Source organism: Danio rerio, chromosome 12 (assembly GCF_049306965.1).
Source record: "Danio rerio strain Tuebingen ecotype United States chromosome 12, GRCz12tu, whole genome shotgun sequence".
Classification (NCBI taxonomy): domain Eukaryota; kingdom Metazoa; phylum Chordata; class Actinopteri; order Cypriniformes; family Danionidae; genus Danio; species Danio rerio.
In genome coordinates this window covers 46494116-46517500 of record NC_133187.1, presented here as the reverse complement: position 1 = coordinate 46517500, position 23385 = coordinate 46494116, and the positions used below count along the sequence as shown (strand labels likewise).

The following is a 23385-nucleotide window of genomic DNA, read 5'->3' as shown; positions in this document are numbered from 1 at the left end:
TTCTATCCACTAATTTGTTTTTATTCTTAAATTTATCTTTTCACACTATCTTAAAATAAAAATAAAAAATATAATTAAATTACAGATTACACAATTACTTTTATATATATATATATATATATATATATATATATATATATATATATATATATATATATATATATTCCCCATACAGAATATATATCTGCCAGTTCAACTTTATACTCTGAGACATGCTGACTCCTGCCTGTGTAGTTCATTCAACCAGATCGTAAATTAATGATGGTCATTTTCAGCAGGAATAATTCATAAGCGCTCTGAATTATGCATCAGATAAACCTGTATGCTGATGTAAATGCTCCTGGTCTGTTTGACCTGTTCTTCTTTACTCCTGTACTCATTATTTCTTCGCTGTTTTCATCGTGCTTGTCTACTTCATGGCATCTCAGGCCTCTGAACACTGCAGCAGTGCTGTACTCTCTTGGTTTATTCTGTATTTTTTTTACTGTTTCCAGATCAGTCCATTGAGGCCCCAGAGGCCGAAGAGTCAAGTGATCAACCTGCTGGGGGAGAAGAGACTCTCGGTTTCTCCAGGAGCCCCTGCGAACCAGTTTGTGCCCAGCGTTCCTCCACCCATCACCCCACGGGCCAAACTACAGTTCAGCCTGCTGTCTGGATCCAGTACGTGTCATAATTACCATACTGATCACTGTTTAAGCTCACCTTTTAAGCTGTAGCTGGAAATATGATGCATGTTGAGGTAACTAAAGCAAACAAGGATAGATTATCAGAGAAGCTCCGCCCTTCGTTAATAAGTGGGAGTGGCTACAGTTTAATCTATAAGTATGTTTGAAATAACTTCCTGCTCCTTTCACTGTTTCTTAGGCTGCATTTAAACTGCAGATCTTGAATTGCGATTTTGTGACTGTATCTGATTTTTTTGCTGACCTGCTTACATCATCTTTTAAAGTGACTCGTATCCGATTGTCTTCATTTATACTGCAAATGGTAAAAGGTGCAATGACCTGGAAAAAAAGCAGGTGCTGACTGACGGCTGATAATAAAAGAGCGCTCTTTTCTCCATTTCTGTATTAAATCTGTTTGCAGGGTGTCACTTTTTTTTTGTTTTTTACTATTTTTGACAAGTGTTTTACTAGTTTATGACAGAAAAGTTCTCATTTGGCCATCCTTTTTTTAATCTAGGCCTTTTTAAACGAGTAGGCATTTTAACGATGTCCATGGCGTGATTATGTACGTAATGTATGGCACAGTCTTATATTAGTTTATATTGGTCATGTGGTGGATATTGCACTGTCTCTCTTTTGTTAACATGCTTAAATACGTGTGTGACATGACAATGTAAAGCTTTTTTACACAGTGTATAAGACAGGGTTCTTACGGGTGCTGGAAATCCTGGAAAATGCTTGATTTTTAATATAGTGTTTTCAAGGTTTGAAAAGTGCTTGGATTTTGGACAAAGTGCTTGAACCTGCTTGAATTTGCAGGGCTTGAAATTGTGACTGTTTTGGTTGCATATGCACACAATTTTTTCTATGTGACCTCAAAATATATTTGGGAGCATTTGTGCGAGTGCATAAAATGTTGTCTTATGACCAGTTTACATTGCAAAATGTTCAGCGCATGCACGCATTTATATGGAGCTAATATAAGGCCAAAACAATCTGATGTTGAATTGTGCTAAATTGAATTATTAACAATTGTAAGTTAATAATACTGATTATGTCCTTTAAGAAATGTTTTTAACTTGATTATTGAACTTCTGAAATTTAAGACAACTTAATTTTTTAAGTCAGATTTTTAAAGACGTATTTTTAAACCTAAAACGCCAATCTAATCCCTGCAAAAAATAGCAATGCACATAAAATATTATGACGACCGATAATGAAAGTTTGGGACTACACCCAAACAAAATCTGACTGTAAGATCATTTTAAAAGTGTACTTCATCGAATAACTAAACTTTTTAAAATCTATTTTTTAATCATTTTTGCTAACTATACCAATAAATCTATGCTCTAAAGTGCTCAACCATTTTTAGGTTTTTAAAATAGCACAATGGATTTAAATGTGTAAAAGTACCTACAATATATATAAACGTAATTAATTGTGGTTAATAGGTGCTGGAAAAGCATACAAATGCACCTTGAAAGTGCTTGAAAAGTGCTGTAATTTAAAGTTGGAAAAGGTGTGAGAACCCTGATAAGATTTAAGGTTTTGGACTGCTGAAGTCTGTTTTAAAATGAAAGTGTCAGAGTTGATGTCATTTGCTATGTTTTTTAATGACGTCTAACTTCATCTAACTCAGGTGAAAATCTGATCTACCTGCTTACACTGCAGATACGACAGCACAGATCTGGTTCATATCAGATGAATTTGCACCTATGAACAAGGCCTGAATCTGATTTGAGTAAATCGGAATCCATGTAATTTTGTTCTTGCTTACATGTTCACGGGCCATATCCCATCTGTGCTACATGACAGAAAAAAAAATTGGAATAGATTCCCTTGAGCCATGCAGTGTATATGCAGCCTAACATTGGTTCACTAATGTAGTCAAATTAAAGCAGTGAATGAAAATGAAGGGAACGTTTTAAAACACTATTTTAAATTTTAATATTACATATCATCCTTGTGATATTTTGTCAGAACTGATGCTGAGATAAAAAAAACTGTAATAGCTTATTTTTTATTATTTTTAATAAATTTTATTTATTTTACTTTTCAGATTTTTAGTTTAGAGCCTGTTAGATTTTGTAAAACGTTTGTAAAAAGAAAAAAAAAAAAATGTTACACTGACCGGCCACTTTATTAGGTACACCTGCACACGTTACTAGTACTGAGTTGGACCCCCTTTGGCATTCAGAACTGCCATAGTCCTTCGCAGTATAGATTCCACAAGATACTGGAAATATTGCTCAGACATTTTGCTCCATATTGACATGATAGCATCACACAGTTGCTGCGGATTTGTCGGCTGCACATTGTGTGAATTGTAGCCTCAGTTTCCTGGTCATAGCTGACAGGAGTGGCACCCAGTGTGGTCTTCTGCAGTTGTAGCCCATCTGCCTCAAGGTTGGACGTGTTGTGCGTTCAGAGATACTCTTCTGTATTCCTCTGTTATAATGAGTGGTTATTTGGGTTACTGTTGCCTTTTTATCAGCTGAAACTAATCTGGCCATTCTCCTCTGACCTCTGGCATCAATAAGGCATTTGCCCCCACAGATCTCCTGCTCTCTGGATATTTTTTTCTTTTTAGGACCATTTTTATAAACCCTAGAGATGGTTGTGCGTGAAAATTCCAGTATATCTGCAGTTTCGGAAATACTCAGACCAGCCTGTCTGGCACCAACAACCATGCCACAATCAAAGTCACTTAAATCCCCTTTCTTCCCCGTTCTGATGCTTGGTTTGAACTGCAGCAAATCATCTTGACCATGTCTGCATGCATAAATTTATTCAATTGCTGCAGTGTGATTGGCTGATTAGAACTTTGCATTAACGAGCAGTTGGACAGGTGTACCTAATAAAGTGGCCGGTCAGTGTATATACATTAATCGATTTGGCTAAAAATACAATAAAAAGTTACATAAATTAATCAGATTTGCAAAATTGGTTATTCATAAATGTATTTATGAGGTTTGTAATGCTTTAGAAACACAATATTCTTATGAAATCAAAATAATTAATATTAAGAAAATTATTATATTTGATGTTTTTATTTAATATAAATGTTCATCATATAATATATATTATATAATAATATAATAATATAATAATATTTTATAAACGTTTTCCATCTTTGAAAGTATATTTTCACATTTTGTGCGTTCTTGATGGAATATTTTTGAAGAACACAAACTTTTGAGTAACTATGCATGTGATACCATGTGCATTGTTATTTTCTTATTGCTTATTTTATTTTTAGTATTAGCACTTGTTGAGGACATTTTTCATTTCTTAACAGTTTTCTTCATTTCCCTAATTGAATTGAATGCAACTCATCACACGTTTGATGACGTTAACTGCTGTATTGTGATGACACACAGATGTAATGCGGTGATGTGAAGCGGAGGACTCTGGCAGAATGCAGAGGTGTTAATAACTGGGATGAAAGCGTGTCTGATCTGCTCTCCCTCTCGCTGCTTGTGAAGTTGTGTAATGGATTCAGGCTTTGCGAGGCGTTTACCGTCCCATGGGTTCAGCCCTCTGTCTGAATACTGAGTTTGCACTGCGTGTCGTCATCTCGGCGCTAGTTTATTCAGCAGAGAATGAATGCAGATTCCTCCTCCAACAGCACATTTCACATTTACACACAGTTTAATATTTTTAAAAAGTGTCATGTCTAAATGCGTTTTTCTCATGTCTAACGTTACTTTTGAGCAATGTTCTGCATCTTTTTAGTTGCAAAGCTAACACTACCCTGCTCCAGAGTTTGTTTTAATCGAGCCGAGACCACCTCATTCAGGCGATATCAGACCAGTTGTTTTGGTGCGGATTCGAGCACGTTTGCTGGATTTACATATGTCAAACGAACCGCACTAACTGGGGACACGAGACGGGTTCCGAAACAAAAGTATAGGTGTGAAAGCACCGTAAGCTTTCACCGGAAGTTTATCATTGGCTGAAAAGCCCTAGCTGTGCGTATACCCTATAGACCAATCACCATGTTTGTAAACATTCAGGATGCGCGCAGGGAGGTGGCAGAAAAAAACCGGGAGCGCTAGCATTTACAACAAGGGAATGACATCAGATGCGGTGCAGAGTTTGTTGTTGTCTTAGAACTATGAAATATTGATTACACATTATATATATTATTTACATAATGCTTTCAGCATATTATAACAGCTCGTCGGACAGTGATTCGGCAAAATTAACGTTAAAGTGAGCGGCGTTCGTCTGACCGGTCCATTTGCGATAGCACCCACCCAATGGATATTGGATAAGACGAAATGACCAAGCATCCAGCCCCAAATATACAATCTCATTGAAGCTCCAAGTGATTTCACCAGAGAGAAGTTAAAGGTCTACAAGTCTTTGGATGCCAACAATAATGTTCTGTGTGGTCATGTGCAAGAAATAATGCTCCATGATGACCAGATTCAACACTATGTAGAGCTAAAAGCCGAGATTCTGCTTAGCCAAAGACAAGGAAAGAAGACGGAGTTAATGTTATACAAGGCCCGGGTAATTAATCACCAACACGCAAAACGACTGCATTCTGACAGTGAACTGCACCTGTACGGCAGGATATGTGAACGAGGTAAAGTCAGTTTTATATTCGCACATTCGGACTTTCTCCTTAACAATATAATTTTATTAAAGTACTATTTGCAAACTTTAAATAGCGAAATCTTATTAGCAGCCAATGACTATCAAAGTACAACATGTTCACAGTCAAATAAACTGTGTTAATGTGTTTTTTCAAGTCACACTTGCTGGTTATTTCAGAACGAATATTCAAGGTGCCGTGGTAAACAGTATAGGGAGTTTGTCACAAGTTGTAACTGAATGAATGTGTGAATATAAAACCAACTTTACCTTAATAAATGTAACTTTCACGTTTCATTCTTCAGTGTCCGCACTTTAATTCACCATAACTGTTTTTTGCTGAAATCATTTCTGCAATCAAAAACGAGTGATGTGTATGATTCAGCATAGCGTGAACTGACCTGATATGACATGAAAACTGCAGAGTCCAGCATTTCTAATTAGCTCCTCACTTCATTCAGCTCCCATTTAGCCAAAGACGTCTGCAGTCGGTATTAAAGCAGTGTGTGGTGTATGGTAAAAGTTACGTTTTCTATTTTTGGACTCGTATTCGGCATCCTACCGCACAAAACAACATTTTTCCCATTTTAGCCTGTCCTGTTTTTGCAACCGGGGACCCGTGTGACGTAAGTTGGTAATTCGTCTATTGTTTTATGTTCAATTCACACAAATTTTTTCAAAAGATTTGTGTTAGGGCAACATTAAGGAATTCTGTGGAACACAGCATGTTTTACAGTATTTGAATGTTCAACAACCAGAATCAGAACTATCAATATACTATGTTTTGCTGATCTCAGTGTCTTTGTGTTAGTCTAAACAGCTCTGCATGTTGTTTCTATGCAGATCTGGAGCTGAATGGCACGAGTTATGCAGATAAGGGGGAAACCCCGCCCCCACTGCCTGTCAAGAGCAGCATGGGTGACTATGGAAACCTGATGGACAACTCGGACCTGGCCAGTCCGACCACACCCCCTCCACCACCACCACACCAGCGGGTACAACTACTGTTTTTCTCAGAGATGAAAATCTCTGTATTACTTACCATTGGAAAAGCTGTAATGATAAAAAATTGGTCACGTGAGGCACAAAATGACCAATCCCCCCTCCGTATAGACCTACTCCAGAAGAAAAAATATCATAGGAAATACTGTGAAAAGTTCCTTTCTCTGTTAAACATCATTTGAGAAGTATTTGAAAAGCATAGCGAATATCCTATGCACACTACAGAATCTCACCGGAAGTAGTAGTTTATCCGGGTACTTCTCACACACTGTTTTTCGAATTCTATGAATTCAGACGTACTACTCTGCTCGCATACTGATTTTAGTGTACTATATAGAATGCATGTATACTAAGGGTGTCACGATCCTCCAAATCCTCGATTCGATTACATTTTCGATTCTAAAGCTTTGATTCGATTTTCGATTATGAATAATTAATTAATTAATTGTAGCCTACCGTTTAAACTACCTGACCTGCATGGTCTTTGTTTTACCCATAAACAAATCATACAGTAAATGAATAAAGGCAAGATACACACATAATTACCACCTGTCAATCACTTTTTCTGCGGGACTCGTGAATAGGCAGTGATCGGTGTCACTATAATGGCGTCGGTTACAAAGACGCACAACCAACAGGAACCAGCCAACAGTATCTGAGGTGTTCGCTAAAATGACTAACGTTAAGTACAAGTGAGTGAAAGATTGAAGCAGTCCTCTGACCGCCTGGAGCTGCTGTCTCGAGCGCATGGCTGTGTGCGTCTGTGTCTGTGTGGTCACGTGATGTGCATTTTCAGAGGTAGAGAGGAAGGAGGGCTGCTCAGAAATGCTACACTCCACTGTTGATGTCAAATCGTTGTCGTTCTAAAATGCCATTTAAAAACAAAGACAGTGTAAACAGGGCCTGAAAGTATAAACGGGGGCGGGCGGAGGATCGCGATGCCGGTGTTGTCTATCGGACGAACCGTACGTAATACGTACATAGCAGAACTTGCAAAACTGTGTTTTTTTTGTCGACAACACGAACGTTGTCAACATAACTCACTGGAAATCCAAAATGCTTACACACCTTCTTCATTGAAAGAGGAGAGGGTTTAAGTTCTGTCTCCTGGGTCTCCTGCTTCAACAAGCCTGTTTTTTTCCCGCTTGGCAAGCCAAGCTGACGTGACATGGGGGTGTGGCAGCATCTACGATTCTATTTTTTGATTCGATAATCGAAATTGAGCATAAATTTCGATCGATTTCGATTAAAAATCGAAATCGTGACACCCCTAATGTATACCATTTCGAACGCAGCCCAAAATTAAATTCCACTTCCCAATATGCACGCTATCCACCCTAAATAGTATTGAAATAGAATTAGTATTTCCCAACTACTGGACTATATAGTCTATATAATGTCTACTATATCAGGTAGAAATTTAAAATGTATGACTGTCCGTATTCTAACCGCAAATATTGCCCACAATGCATTGCACATTGATATGAATTTGATTAGAACTACAAACATGGCTAAAGAGTGTTTAAAAAAACTACAAACTTAGCGCATGCGCAAGACTAACCATCAAGTAGAGAAGCTTAGGTAAAGATATTTGAATTATTGACAACTCAGATCTGGCCAGTCCGACCACACCCCCTCCACCACCACCACACCAGCGGGTACAGCTAGAGATTTTCTTACTCTGGGGGAGATGAAAATCTCTGTATTACCTACCAATTGGAAAAGCTGTAATAATAAAAAATTGGTCACGTGAGGCACTAATTGACCAATCGATTTGTGGCTTTTGGTGTCCTTCACTACATAGAGTTGAAGTTAGAATCATTAGTCCTCCTAAATTATTAGCCGGAAGTAGTAGGCCATTCAGGTACTTCTCGCACACCGTTTTTCCAATTCTATGATTTTAGACATACAACTCGGCTCACATACTGATTTTAGTGTACTATATAGAATGAAAGTATGCCATTTTGGACGCAGCCCAAAGTAAAATTTTACTTCCCAATACGCATGCTATCCATCCTAAATAGTATTGTAATAAAATTAGTATGTCCCAACTACTGGTCTATATAGTCTATGCAATGTCTACTATATCAGGTAGAAATTCAAATTGTATGACTGTCCATATTCTAAGCACTAATATTGCCCACAATACATTGCACGTTGAAATAAATTTAATTAGAACTACAAACATGGGTAAAATGTGTTTAAAGTAGAGAAGCTTAGGTAAAGATATTTGAATGAGTGTTATTGGTCCTGTTGAAATATGCATTTTTATTCTATGTTTGACGTAATCTCAACTGTAATGTAAAGAGAGGGTGGGACATAGTGTCACTCCTCCCCTTTTTTAAAAAACAGCCAATAGCTTTTTGTTTTATCCCCGCTCTGTCAGTGAGAGTGGTTGAGCTCAAGCGCATCAAATGTAAAGTGTCTTGGAGAGGGCGGGGCTTGTCAAACACTAGGGAGCATTTGATTGGTCAAGATTTGAAACTCAAGTATGAGGTGATGTAAATAAAGCCGTTGATCCATTCAGGCTGAAGTGACAAACAACAAGCTGTACATGTTTATATCATTTTTTATATCTCCTCACCGCGGATTGTGTCTCTGTTTTAGTGTGCACTAACTATTGCCATCCTAAAAATGAACAATACTGATACTAACATCTACAACGTTTTATTTTAATTTCATGGAACCTTCAATTAATATTTAAGTCACGTTTCCTGCATTATATTTTATCTGCAGCAATTATGTGAACTTTTATACTGACATGTTTCGACATTCACCTCTGAATGTGTAACCCCGCCAGTCCTAAACCACCCAACCCACTCCAAGCTAGGGATAGTACTGGCGACCTTCCGCATGGAAGTCAGTTGCTCTATCAAGGAGGCCAAAGAATATGGCCTCTAGCATCTGTCGCTAGAGCACCTTTAGAGGTCAGAGGAGTGAGGTTTACTTGCACAGCACTTACTAGCTAGCCTCCGTTACACTTACCACCCCTAAACCTCACTCCCATCCGGGTCAAGGCATCAATGTAACCCCGCCGGTCCTACACCACCTAACCTGCTCCAAGCTGGGATCGAACCGGCGACCTTCCGCATGGGAGTCGGTTGCTCTAACAAGGAGGCTAAAGACCATGGCCTCAAGCATCTGTCGCTAGAGCAAATGCATAATTGTGGAAGGTTTCTCTGCATGAAAGAATCACGAATGGCAGATTAACCTACTCCTTTAATCTCCATTATTGTACAGTAGGCAATAAAATATGAGAGAAATGTGGATGATGTGTCGAGATGATGGACAGCATGTAACTAAGCAACATAACGTTCTGTTATTAAGAAAGTGGTATATCCCAAATCTCATTTACTCTTCAGTTACACACTCAAAAACATCATCACAAAAAATAATACATACTTTTAGGATGTATTATAAGTAGGTGGTTTGGGATGCAACAATTAGCAATTACATCCCAGTGCCCTAGCAACCACTCAAATAACAACCTAGCAACGACTCGGAGCACCTTAGCGACCACCCAGAACATAAACCACTCAGAAATCACCATAGCAAAATAGAAGTGTGCTAGTAGCTACTTTAGCAACCACCTTCTTTTATCATTTAACTCTGATTGAATTTACACCAGTTGTAAAGTGACCCTCATTTATGACCCAGCAGGACATGACGCTCATGGTTGAGTGTGTTCCAGCCAATACATGCAGGACAAGTGTAGAAGTGCAGTGGTGTGCTTTATAAGGTGTCTGGTCAGTGCTGATGCAGACAGATGCACTGTATTTACTTACACACACACACAGGACTGTCTGAACGAGCAGAATCACAGCGGTCAGGGTGAGTGTGAAGCTGATGCTCAAACACTGCTTGACCAGAGCCACTGTGAACACTCATCTCTGAGTCTCTCACACACACACACTGCAGGGCTTTCTCTTTCAAATCCCAGACAGCGCTTAATTAACCCATAACCTGAACTTCCTGCAGCTGCTGGAGCTCATGTGAAATTACAGAGCGCAGGCTGGAAACTGCCTCAAGTTCTGCACTCAAATATTGGACTTTTGAAGTTTGAGATCTATAAGATTATTTTAGGGTTTTCCTATTATGTCCGCTTTCCAAGACTGAATATAACTGATCAAATTAACAGTAAAAACCCTTACATTATATACTTAATATAATCCCTATTTATATAATCCCTAACTTTACAATCAGATCAGAATGATTTCTGAAGAATTTTGTGACACTGATGAATATATGTAATACTAACATTGTGGATTATAATCTATAATACGGTGTCTAAGTGGTTAGCACTGTCGCCTCACAGCAAGAAGGTTACCGGTTCAAGTCCCGGCTGGGCCAGTTGACATTTCTGTGTAGAGTTTGCATGTTCCATCCGTGTTGGTGTGGGTTTCTCCTTACATTCTGCAATAATATATTGCTCTTAATGCTGTATACTATACATATATATAGTATATCCAGCCTGATCTCACAGGGTATTTTACTTCTTGTCAGTTTGGTGGCTAATTCGTACAAATTTGTACAAGTTCAATCATAAAAAATTTTAGGATTTTAAAAAGGAGGCGTTACACCCAAACCCCATTGAGTGATGAGCAAATCTTATTAAATTGTACGAATTAGATTGTACGAATTCATATGAGTTAGCCACCAAATCAAAAAGTTACGAATTGTTGTGAGATTGCATTGGAATATCGTGTGTGTGTGTGTGTGTGTGTGTTTGAGAGAGTGTGTGAGTGTATGGGTGTTTCCCATTGGAAGGAAATCTTCTGTGTAAAACATATGCCGAAATATTTGGCGGTTCATTCCGCTGTGGCGACCTCTAATAAATTAGGGCCTACTCACAACTATGCTATCCGAACCAGGCCCGTTTCCCAGATCGTTTGAGAAGTGTGAGTGCCCTGAATCGGGCTCAGGCACGGTTCACTTGGCCTGCCCTGGCCCGGTTAGAATAGGTGGGCCAGAGCCCAGTTCACTTGGGCTTTGGCACAGTACGCTTGTGTGTAAGAGCAAAACGCGCCAAAGCCCAAAAATGAAAGCGATACGTGACTTTTAAGTGACTGTTTCATATGGATTAATTAATCATTCTTACTGTACAGTGAACGCAAACTGTCGTAGTTTATTAAAGACGCAAACCCCTCACTGCACGACAGCTGCACCTTCAGCAAACCTCCTAATACCTGCAGCACGAGGACTTTATGACTGTTTATAAGCGTCAATAGTGGCTGATCTGTTCGGCGAAATATTTGACTGTGTGTCACTGCATATTAAACGACTTAAACGATATAACTAAAGCAATCTTCACTCTGCTGAGCGAAAATCGCTTACTGAACAGCGCAGCATAGATGACGTAATCGTGCCTAGGCTCGAATGTAATGTGAGTGCGGGGCGTCAGGGCAGACATGAGGGGGGACAAGCCAGCCAAATACAGCGAAATCTAACAGGGTGGAATGCTTTTTTGGGGCTTCTCCACTTCATATCCCTTCCGGATGTGGTAAAGTCAGTGAAGGTGTACTCATCAGAATACAATACATGTTTTACATTGTCCACAGCCATTGCTGACATCATTGAATTATTTCTATCTAATATCTTATTTTGCATTTTATGGAAGAAAGAAACTCTGATGACAATTTTGGGAGAGCTATCCTTTTAAGAGTTGTGCCTCATGCTGCAGATCATACTCTTCTAATGAAAAATTACATTTGTTTATTAAAACGCTCCTCTTTTTTTATATTGTTCCAGCACCTTCCACCCCCATTACCCAGCAAGACCCCTCCGCCTCCCCCTCCAAAGACCACTCGAAAACAGACCTCCATTGACTCGGGAATCGTCCAGTAAGAGAGAAGATGGCAATGTCAGATGGAGACGTCCACATCGGCCCTCATCCAATGATTTTACGTCAACATCCCTGACAGAATGGCATGATGAATACCTCACATCAGCCTCGCTCATAACAGCTGATCATTGAGTGTCCAAAAGCCTCGACCCCGGTGACAGAGCAAACCCAGAGCGGAAAAGCAGCTGACACCTCGCCAGACGACAGCAAATATAGATGTAGTTTTACTGGAGTCAGGGAATTCTGGGTGTTTTTGGCAGATGATGCATGTTTAGCTAAAGCTTGAGATGAATTGAGGTTGTTTCTGGCGGGAAGATGCTTTTTTTATGCACATTATCATTGAGACACGTGACCAATTCCAGCCACTGTGGTGTCGCATAATCATAGATTCCTCTTTCTCTCATTTTTACATGATATTTTTATTCTCAGCATATACACATTTGTGTACAGAGGTTTGTATATATGTTTTTATTTTATTGTTTCTTTTATTTCTCTTGAAAGTACATCAGTTTTATCCTTTTTTATTCACAGTTTATATAAGAAATTGGCATTTTTATCCAAAAAGGGCTTTTTATTTGTAATGAGAGGGACAGTACTGGTGTTCGTATATATCTTGGATTGTTTTGTTGTTGTATGTCATGTGGGGTGAAAACAACTAAAACTCATTGTACCAATCAAGCGTATAAACCACATAAAAATATACCAATAACATTGACTGCTCCAAATCCACTACTGACTTCTGAATAAACTCAATATATGTGTTCGTGAAGTGCCGTTTGTTTGATTAATGCTAACCAAATGTTATTACTTGCAATCACTTGAACACCTTATCAACAAACCTAGCAATACCCCAGTATCCATTTTGAAAACACATTAGCAGCTACATAACACCTTAGCCGCCACCAACATCTTATAACTTCTCAGCAACCACTTTGTAGAACATCAGCAATCCATCAAAACCATTAGCAACCACCTATCAATACCCTAGTAACCTCTTTGAAAACACATTAGCAGCTATGTAACATCTTAGCAACATCTTATAACAGTTAGCATCTCACCTTAATTAGCACCTCACCAACATCTTATTATATTATATTATTATATTATATTAACTGCTCAGCAACTCCTTAGCTAAATAGTAGCAACCCCTTAAAGCATCCTAGCAATACCCTGGTAACTTTTTTGAAAACAAATGAGCACATTAGCAGCCAATCACCAACAACTTAAATCTCCTCAGCAACCCTGCTGAATTTTTTTTTTTCAGTAGAGAACTCTGAGAAGTACATAAGCAATCCCTTAAAACACCTTAGCAACTGTCTAGAAGTACTCTAGCAACTTAAAAAAAACACATTAAAAACGACATAGTAGTTCCTTAGCAACCACCTACAAAAACACCTTGACTGACAATAATCTTAGAATAATGTAGTAACTACCTTAGCAACCACACAGAAAACACCTTAACAACCACAGAGCAATCCCTTCCCTACTGAAAAATCCAGCTTAAACCAGCCTAGGCTGGTTGGCTGGTTTTAGCTGATTGACCAGGCTGGTTTTAGAGGGGTTTTGGCCATTTCCAGGCTGGTTTCCAGCCATTTCCAGCCTGGTCTTAGCTGGTCAGGCTGGGAGATGACCAGCTAAAACCAGCTTGACCAGCCTAGCCAGGCTGGGAGCCCAGCCAAAACCAGCTATATCCAGCTTAAACCAGGGTGGTCAAGCTGGTTTTAGCTGGATTTAGCAGGTCATTTTTCAGCCTGACCAGCTAAGACCAGGCTGGAAATAGCTGGAAACCAGCCTGTAAATGGCCAAAACCCCTCTAAAACCAGCCTCGTCAACCAGCTAAAACCAGCCAACCAGCCTTGGCTGGTTTAAGCTGGATTTTTCAGCAGGGTTACAGTGCTCTAGTAACCACCTAAAGGTAATCTATCGGGAGGTTAGAGAACTGTAGCAAACACACAAGGGCGTTCGAGTGATCACTTAAAAACAGCTTAGCTACTACTCAAAACACCTTAGTAGCCACTTAGAAAACACCTTAACAAACACATATAAGCAGTGCCCCAGCAACTGTTCATAAATACCCTAATAACAAGTAGTAGCACATAACAACCACACAGTAATATACTATCGAGTACCTAGCATATTATTCCACTATAAAATAGTTCCCTACCGAAAAAACAGCTAAAACCAGCCTAGGTTGGTTGGCTGGTTTTAGCTGGTCACCCAGGCTGCTTTTAGAGGGATTTTAGCCATAGATATATACATTAGATGTCGCCTGGCCTATTGTTGTCTATTGGACGGAATGTCAATAGCCCCGCCATCTTGCTACAGGGTAGCGCTCCTTTGAAATGAATGTGGGACCAAGGTACAGTGGAGGTCTGTGGCCATCCAAAGCCAGAGATATACACATATACACATATATCTGTGATCGGGAGTTTTCCTGGATGTTAGTATGTAATTTTTTTTTCTAATTACGAAAATTATAATTTTACATCACTTTTCTACATTGATTGATCAGTGACCGCATGGGCATTCCTGACAATAAGCTTGTGTTTGTGTGTACAGAAATGTGTAGCGGTATTTGGCTAATAAAGTGGGTTGGGCGCCAGGGGTTGAAAGACCCCACTACAGTTTCTTAAATAATTCAATTAAATGAAAATTTAAGTTTCAACAGATGCATGATTTAATAAAAACCAAATCAGATATTCAATCATGCAACAGATCAATGAATTAATAAAGAAGAAAACAAAAAGAACAAACTTTAACTTCAACACATTGTAAGTAAATCTATAAACCAAACAAACTTAAATTTCCAGGCCCAGGCACAATACCTTTTAATTACCTTTTACAAACAAAACCATCAACGGGTGATACATCAACCAACCATAAAGAAATAAATCAAATAAACCACTTCTAAATATACAACAACCAATATTAATCAAATTCCCACAAACATAATATTTCAAGTTCAAATCAAATCAATCACACATTCAAGAACTTATAGAACTCAGTTGTACACTTTACACATAGTAGATATTCCATTTGTGCACGCTGAATCAATTGCACATTCAATGCACTTGAAATGTCTCTTAGTTCGTATACGCTAAAGTAGATTTTCCATTTGTGCACGCTGAAGTAATCGGGTAATTAATGCACTCTGAAATGTCTCTCAGTTCGTAAACGCTAAAGTAGATTTTCCATTTGTGCACGCTGAAGTAAACGGGTAATCAATGCACTTGAAATGTCTCTCAATTCGTATACGCTAAAGTAGATTTTCCATTTGTGCACGTTGAAGCAATCGTGAACGCAATGCACATTCATATGGTTACTCTACCATCTCATTAAATCTTTTGGACATACATACACATATACAAGTTAACCAAAACAATATAAATCAAAGAAGAAACATTTGCTTACCCGATCACCCGTCGATGCTACTGGGCCCAGAAAACAGCAACACAAATCCCGATCACGATAGTGATCAAACATTCAAACAAAAAGAAAGAAAAAACCCAAAACAAATAGGCAACTCGAGCGCCAAAAAACAAAATAAACCCGCGCCTCACTCCACAAACAAACCCGAGCGCATAATACGTTCACCATGCATCGCAAATACAACCTCCGCCAAAATCATAAACTCTTCCATTCATAAATGTTGCCGCTTCAACGTCCGCATCAAAAACATACTCGCACTTTCGATGCCGTGACCAACTTCAAAGAACACTGCCACTACCTCAGAGCAAGACCACGCAGCACGAAAACACATATTGAGCTACAAAAAACGGACTCAAAGCAACAAGTACGCAGTGCGCTCTCAACACACACACACTCCGTCAGCATGACCTCTCAGTGACCCGGAATCACCTGCATGCTGACTGCGTGATAAGGAATGAATGAGAGAGAGAGCGAGAAACCCATCCAAGGCGCTCTAAATAACGTTGCATCAGCTGACAGTAGTAACCCAATCAGACGTCACTCATATAATAATAAGGAAAATTCTAATGACGATCGTCACACTCTCCCCCCCATGGAAAAAGATCAGTCAAACTTAAAGAGGTTGTGATCTATAAGTTACTTACAAGAAATCTTTAGGGGTTTTTTAAGACCTAAAAAATATGCAGCAATAAAAGGACACTCAACAGCTTTCCATACCAATAACTCTACTCACCAAATAATCTGATGTATAAATATGGAAATCAGTTAAGTGATTACTGGATCTCAGGACTATTCAAATCCAAGAAATTCCTCATCTTCTGACTCTTCGACAAAAATTTTCAGGACCCTTTCTCTCTCTCTACGATCCAATTCCCCTGCGGAGGGAAATGCAGGTTTTAAATTGCATACATGAACTGTACGTAAATCTTCCCCATTATCCTCCCGAACAATCCGGTAGTTCACCGGACCAAGTTTTTCCACAATTCGATAAGGCCCAATCCATCTAGCTGCGAATTTAGCTGCAAATGCTTGAGAAGCCTTAGAAAGAGGATGTGCTCTCATCCAAACTCTATCATTTCTTGTGAAATGCACATCTCTTCGTCTCGCATCATACAAACGCTTCTGTTTTTCCTTAGCCCTACGCACATTTCTTTTTACCACTTCCTGCAAGTCTTTAAGGACCCTAAGACCAGTCTGGTGAGGCTCTAACACAAGTTCAAAAGGTCCTCTCAGATTTCTGTGCAATAATAACTCTGCTGGGGAGTATCCAGTACTCTCCTGAACAGCAGAGTTGATGGCATATCTCAACTCTGGTAAGTAATGATCCCACCGATTATGCTCACCAAACACATAAGAGGAGATCATGACTTTAATTACCTGATTCACACGTTCCGTAAAATTAGTTTGGGGATGATATGCTGTTGTTAATTTTTGTACCACTCCCCATCTGCTACACAGATCCTTCAAAATCTCAGATGTAAATTGAGGTCCCCTGTCAGATAGTAGGAACTTTGGAACACCCCATCGAGTCAGTACTTCCTTCCTAAGTGTCTGGGCAATCACTCCAGCAGTAGCTTTGCGAAGAGGAAACATCTCAACCCAGTGACTGTAATAGTCCACAACAACTAACAATTGAGTGTTACCCAGGGTACTACGAGGCAGTGGCCCCATAAGGTCTACACCAAGCATTTCCCAAGGCTCCTTCACTTCAGTTTGCTGAAGTTTTCCAGCAGGCTTACGACACTCTGGTTTATTCTGCTGACAACTAGTACAGTTCTTCACAAAGTCAGATACATCTCTCCACATATTAGGCCAAAAGGCAACTTGCATTAACCTTTTTTGAGTTTTATAACGCCCAAAATGACCACTCAATGGATTGGAGTGATATGCCTCCAACAAAATTTCTCTGAGAGTCTGTGGAACATAAATCTGAAAATGAGTTCCCTTTGTAGGATTAGACACCTTCCTATAGACCTTATCCTCTAAAATGACAAACTCAGAGCCAGATCCCTCATCACTCTGCTTTCCTTCTGCTAAGCTCTGATATATCCTTTGGATTTCTATATCTTGTTGCTGTGCAATCCAGATATCCTCATCACAAAGAGGAAATAGTGATACCATACTCTCTGTACTTTGCTTAGGAACATAGGAAGCTACCATTGGACAAGAATCAGGAACGTCAATCCGAGACAAAGCGTCTGGGGCGCTATTAAGCTTCCCCTTACGATACTCCAGAATAAACTCAAACTCCTGTAGTCTCAAAGCCCAGCGAATCAGTCGGGAATTTGTTTTTGTAGTGTTGAACACCCAAAGAAGAGAAGCATGATCAGTGACTACAATGAAGGATTTTCCCTCCAAATAATGCCGCCACCGTTCTACAGCCCAAACCACTGCTAAACACTCCCGCTCAGTTGTAGAATAGTTTTTCTCTGCTGATGTCAGAGTACGGCTAGCATACGCCAACACCTCCTCAGATGCACCAAAAGTGGAGGGTCGTTGAGCAAGAACAGCACCCAAGCCGGTTGAACTGGCATCAGTATAAACTACAAATGTATGGGCATGATTTGGGTGTCCAAGTACAGGTGGTGAGGAAAGATGCCTTTTGAGGCAGTCAAACGCTACCTGGCACTCAGCTGTCCACTGAAAACGAACTCCTTTCTTCTTTAGAGCATTAAGTGGTTCGGCAATATCTGAAAAATTTTGAACGTACCTATGGTACCACCCACTCATTCCCAGAAACCGTTGGAGTTCCTTTAAATTTGTTGGGACTGGAAAATTCTGAATAGCTTCTGTTTTAGCAGGGTCTGCCTTTACACCATCAGTAGTCACAATATGGCCAAGAAACTTGATCTCTGTTAAACAGAAATGACATTTTGGAAGTTTGAGAGTTAGTCCTGCTCTCTGCAAACATCTCAAAACTTTCTGGAGGTCTAGGACATGTTGGTGAAAGTTAGCCGAATAGACAACTATGTCATCTAGATACACTAAACAACACTGCCCCAGATAGTCAGCCAAGACTCTATTCATAAGCCTTTGAAATGTGGCCGGTGCATTTTTCAGGCCAAAAGGTAACACCTTAAACTCATATAGGCCAAAAGGTGAGACGAAAGCGGTCTTGGCCATACTATCTGGATGCATGGACACCTGCCAATATCCACTATTTAAATCCAGAGTACTAAATATCCCTGACCCAGAAAGGGACTCCAAGATCTCATTCACTGTGGGAAGAGGAAATGCGTCGCTTTCACTGACTGCATTCAGTTTACGATAATCAACACAAAATCTCTGCCCTCCATCTTTTTTAGGAACTAACACAATAGGAGATGCCCAGGGTGAATGAGATGGCTGGATGATATCTTGATTGAGCATATCATCAATTTGTTCCTTTACAATCTCCTTTTTGTGTATGGGTAGCCTGTATGGTTTTTGAGCTACAACAACATCTGTTGAAACCGCAATCTTATGCTGGACAAGATGGGTTCTACCCAAATTAGGAGTACAAACATCAGGATGGTCATACAAAAGAGTAAACAGAACATGAGACTCACGTTCTGAAAGATTGCTCTCCTTGATTTTACTTTGCAAAAGCTCCATCAATACAGAACCAGACTCTCCCACATCACTCTTATCCACACATTCGTTTGCTGTACATACAAACTGAACAGGAGGTATAGCAGAATACAAAGAAGCAGATGGATTATAGTTACCAGGTGGTTTACAACACTTCCAAGAGTCCCCTGGTGTAATAGGCGGTTGGAAAGGGAAAACCCGACCTTGTGGATCATCTGAAAAACTGTACAGTTGATCTTTAATGTTCAGTTGCAACCCAGTCAGTGCGATAAAATCTAAACCCAAAACCATTGAATACACAAGGTTCTGAGCTGGCAGAACTACAGTTGGAACTTGGAAATGCAAATCCTGCAAATAGAAGTCCAGTACTTTTTGGCCAAGAGGAACAGTAGCATCGCCATTAGCTAGATAAAGTGGTCCCTCATGCCATACATCTAGTCGCTCATTGGGTTCTTTTATCTTATTCCATAAATCGACGTTGAGCAATGTATAAGTAGCTCCTGTATCAACAAGTGCTTTACCACTACAGTTCCGAACCATCATGGGGATAACCAACTGACGAAGAATTTTAATACCATCTCTCTTATCCAGCTTCCTACCAGATGACACATCTTTTTTTACAAAGCGCTGAGTATCATAAGCAGACAGCATACCTCGTTGCTGATTTTGAGGTTGGAACTCTTTAGTTCCTTGAAATTGTCCACCAGTTTGCTTTCCACTCAGGACAGCCTTAAACTTGGAACAAGAACCTGGGGAATGATTTTCATGACATCGCCAACAAAGCAAACTAGTCAAACTTTGTTCTGGAGGTAAGTTTGATTTTACTTCTACCCCTTTTGATTTTTTAGACAAATGCTGGTCAAGAAAAGAACTCTTAGGTAACTGTAACTGATTGTACTTTATTTGATGATCATAATCTCTCTCTAATTGTGTTCCTAATCTCACCAGTTCCTCTACAGTCTGTGCACGGCCACGAAGTTGACTAGCATAACAAGGATTCATCGCTTTTAAAAGAGCTTTCAAAACTTCAGTATCAGTAGCTTCTTTTTTCCAGCGTTTAAATAAAGCTTGAAATGAAAAAGCAAAGTCTCGAACACTTTCATTTGTCCCTTGCAGTCGATTACGCACTTTTTCTTCGAGCACATCCTGATAATCCTCTGGGAGGAAAACCGCTAAAAAAGCCTTCTGAAAACCTTCCCAAGAATTAATTTTAAATCTTACAGTCTCCCACCAATCTCGGGCTGAGGCATGCAGAACACTACGCATGGTGGCAAGTATCTCACTGTTTGACATTGGTCTTAGAGCTAAGAAGTCATTACATCTCTCCAAATAAATAACAGGATCAGACTCATCATTTACTCCTCCAAATGTAGGAAATACCATTTTAATAGGCGGAATACGCCCACAAGCCAAATTTGAAAGAGCAGGTTGACTAATGGACTCACTAGAGTCTACATGTGAAGATGTATTTGAACATACCTGAGACCCAGAAACATGAACCTTTTCATCTACTTTGGTGTCAAGTGAGATCCTCTGCTGCATAAAGGAATCAAGCGAAGTTTGCATGGCAAGTAGCTCCTTCCTCAAGCTGCATACTTCTTCCTGTAATGTTTTTTCTCCTACCCTAGATTCTTCCAAAGCTCTCTTAAAGGAAGAAAACATTGAAGAGTTAGCCTCATCAAACATTGCCTTAAATTCATTGTGTGTCTGTTTCGAGTTCCACTGTATAGCTTCAATTGTATGTTTAGTAAACTCTTTCATACGGTCAGAAAGAACGTCCAAAAATTCAGAATGTGCTTTTTCAACCACAGTTAATGTTTTCTTAGGAACTTCATGAGTACAAAGTTCAGTACTGTCCTGAAGCCATTTTTTCTGCCGGTCTACTGTATCTACGAATACACTTTTAAGAGAATTAATTGCCTGGACTAAAACTGCTAAATCGTCTGTCCGACTTTCAGAGGAGAGGATCGGAGCCCCAATAAATGGCTGTTCCATCCCAGTGTCCTCATCTAATAATGATCGGTCAATCTGTGGAGTAACAGGACTGTTATGAGATGGGCCCTCACAACTACCTTCTGCTGCATCAGGAAAATTAATAAGAAAGTTTTCAGCTTCCATTATTAAGCAAAAATGACAAAAACCACTAAATATTTAGCATATCTCAGGGCCCCACGTTGGGCGCCAAATCTGTAGCGGTATTTGGCTAATAAAGTGGGTTGGGCGCCAGGGGTTGAAAGACCCCACTACAGTTTCTTAAATAATTCAATTAAATGAAAATTTAAGTTTCAACAGATGCATGATTTAATAAAAACCAAATCAGATATTCAATCATGCAACAGATCAATGAATTAATAAAGAAGAAAACAAAAAGAACAAACTTTAACTTCAACACATTGTAAGTAAATCTATAAACCAAACAAACTTAAATTTCCAGGCCCAGGCACAATACCTTTTAATTACCTTTTACAAACAAAACCATCAACGGGTGATACATCAACCAACCATAAAGAAATAAATCAAATAAACCACTTCTAAATATACAACAACCAATATTAATCAAATTCCCACAAACATAATATTTCAAGTTCAAATCAAATCAATCACACATTCAAGAACTTATAGAACTCAGTTGTACACTTTACACATAGTAGATATTCCATTTGTGCACGCTGAATCAATTGCACATTCAATGCACTTGAAATGTCTCTTAGTTCGTATACGCTAAAGTAGATTTTCCATTTGTGCACGCTGAAGTAATCGGGTAATTAATGCACTCTGAAATGTCTCTCAGTTCGTAAACGCTAAAGTAGATTTTCCATTTGTGCACGCTGAAGTAAACGGGTAATCAATGCACTTGAAATGTCTCTCAATTCGTATACGCTAAAGTAGATTTTCCATTTGTGCACGTTGAAGCAATCGTGAACGCAATGCACATTCATATGGTTACTCTACCATCTCATTAAATCTTTTGGACATACATACACATATACAAGTTAACCAAAACAATATAAATCAAAGAAGAAACATTTGCTTACCCGATCACCCGTCGATGCTACTGGGCCCAGAAAACAGCAACACAAATCCCGATCACGATAGTGATCAAACATTCAAACAAAAAGAAAGAAAAAACCCAAAACAAATAGGCAACTCGAGCGCCAAAAAACAAAATAAACCCGCGCCTCACTCCACAAACAAACCCGAGCGCATAATACGTTCACCATGCATCGCAAATACAACCTCCGCCAAAATCATAAACTCTTCCATTCATAAATGTTGCCGCTTCAACGTCCGCATCAAAAACATACTCGCACTTTCGATGCCGTGACCAACTTCAAAGAACACTGCCACTACCTCAGAGCAAGACCACGCAGCACGAAAACACATATTGAGCTACAAAAAACGGACTCAAAGCAACAAGTACGCAGTGCGCTCTCAACACACACACACTCCGTCAGCATGACCTCTCAGTGACCCGGAATCACCTGCATGCTGACTGCGTGATAAGGAATGAATGAGAGAGAGAGCGAGAAACCCATCCAAGGCGCTCTAAATAACGTTGCATCAGCTGACAGTAGTAACCCAATCAGACGTCACTCATATAATAATAAGGAAAATTCTAATGACGATCGTCACAAATGTACTATTCACCCTCACTGTTAAATTTGATCTAATCATGTCCTGAAACACAGCTCCTCTCCTGCTTTCACTTCTCATACTGACGGAGGGAGCGATTCATTTGTGAATTGACTCTTTCACTAACGTTAGCCAACAATAATACAAGTTTCTGGCAGCGCAGCATCTCGTTGTCATATTTCTTTTGCATTGTTTGCTGATTTTATTCAACAAAACTAGCATAAGCTGAGTGTTTAGTGCAAGTTGGAGCTGTTTTGCCTTATGGTGAAAGTGACTGTTATCATCAATAAGCTGATTAGCACAAAAGTTCAGAACATACAAAAACAGAAAAAACTTAATATTACCTATGAAATGTTCTGCCTTGTGCTTTGTTTTCTTTGTTTGCTCGTTACTACACTCGTAGACAGCGCTAAAGTCCCTCATCTTCACGTAATAAAACTGTCTTGACTAGTGCGGTTGAATGACATTTGTCCTGGGAGCACTGTACCAATGTGGCGGCGCTATTGACGCATGCTCAGGGTCTCTATGCGATATCTAGTGTATATATCTATGGGTTTAGCCACCTCCAACCTGGTTTTCAGCCATTTCCAGCCTGGTCTTAGCTGGTCATGCTGGGAGATAAACAAGCTAAAACCAGCTTGA

General features: G+C 39.5%; 1 protein-coding gene and 1 long non-coding RNA gene across 4 annotated transcripts in view; one reads left to right on the top strand and one right to left on the bottom strand.

The window, feature by feature from the left end:
* dock1 (dedicator of cytokinesis 1) overlaps window positions 1-12880 on the top strand; it is a 525870-nt gene extending 512990 nt beyond the window's left edge. Inside the window, exons 50-52 of one of the 3 annotated variants that reach the window (XR_012387688.1) lie at window positions 495-739; window positions 6079-6262; window positions 12018-12880. Coding sequence is in view for 2 of the 3 variants with exons in the window: in XM_073917871.1 (XP_073773972.1) it covers window positions 495-660; window positions 6111-6262; window positions 12018-12113 (414 nt within the window). In the remaining variant the exon portion in view is untranslated. 3 annotated transcript variants of the gene reach the window in all.
* Window positions 12881-14770: 1890 nt separating this feature from the next.
* On the bottom strand, window positions 14771-22584 carry LOC141376879 (uncharacterized). Its single transcript, XR_012388223.1, has 2 exons — window positions 22146-22584; window positions 14771-20754 (listed from the first exon to the last, which is right to left on the bottom strand). It is a non-coding gene; the product is annotated as an uncharacterized lncRNA (long non-coding RNA).
* Window positions 22585-23385: the final 801 nt, after the last annotated feature.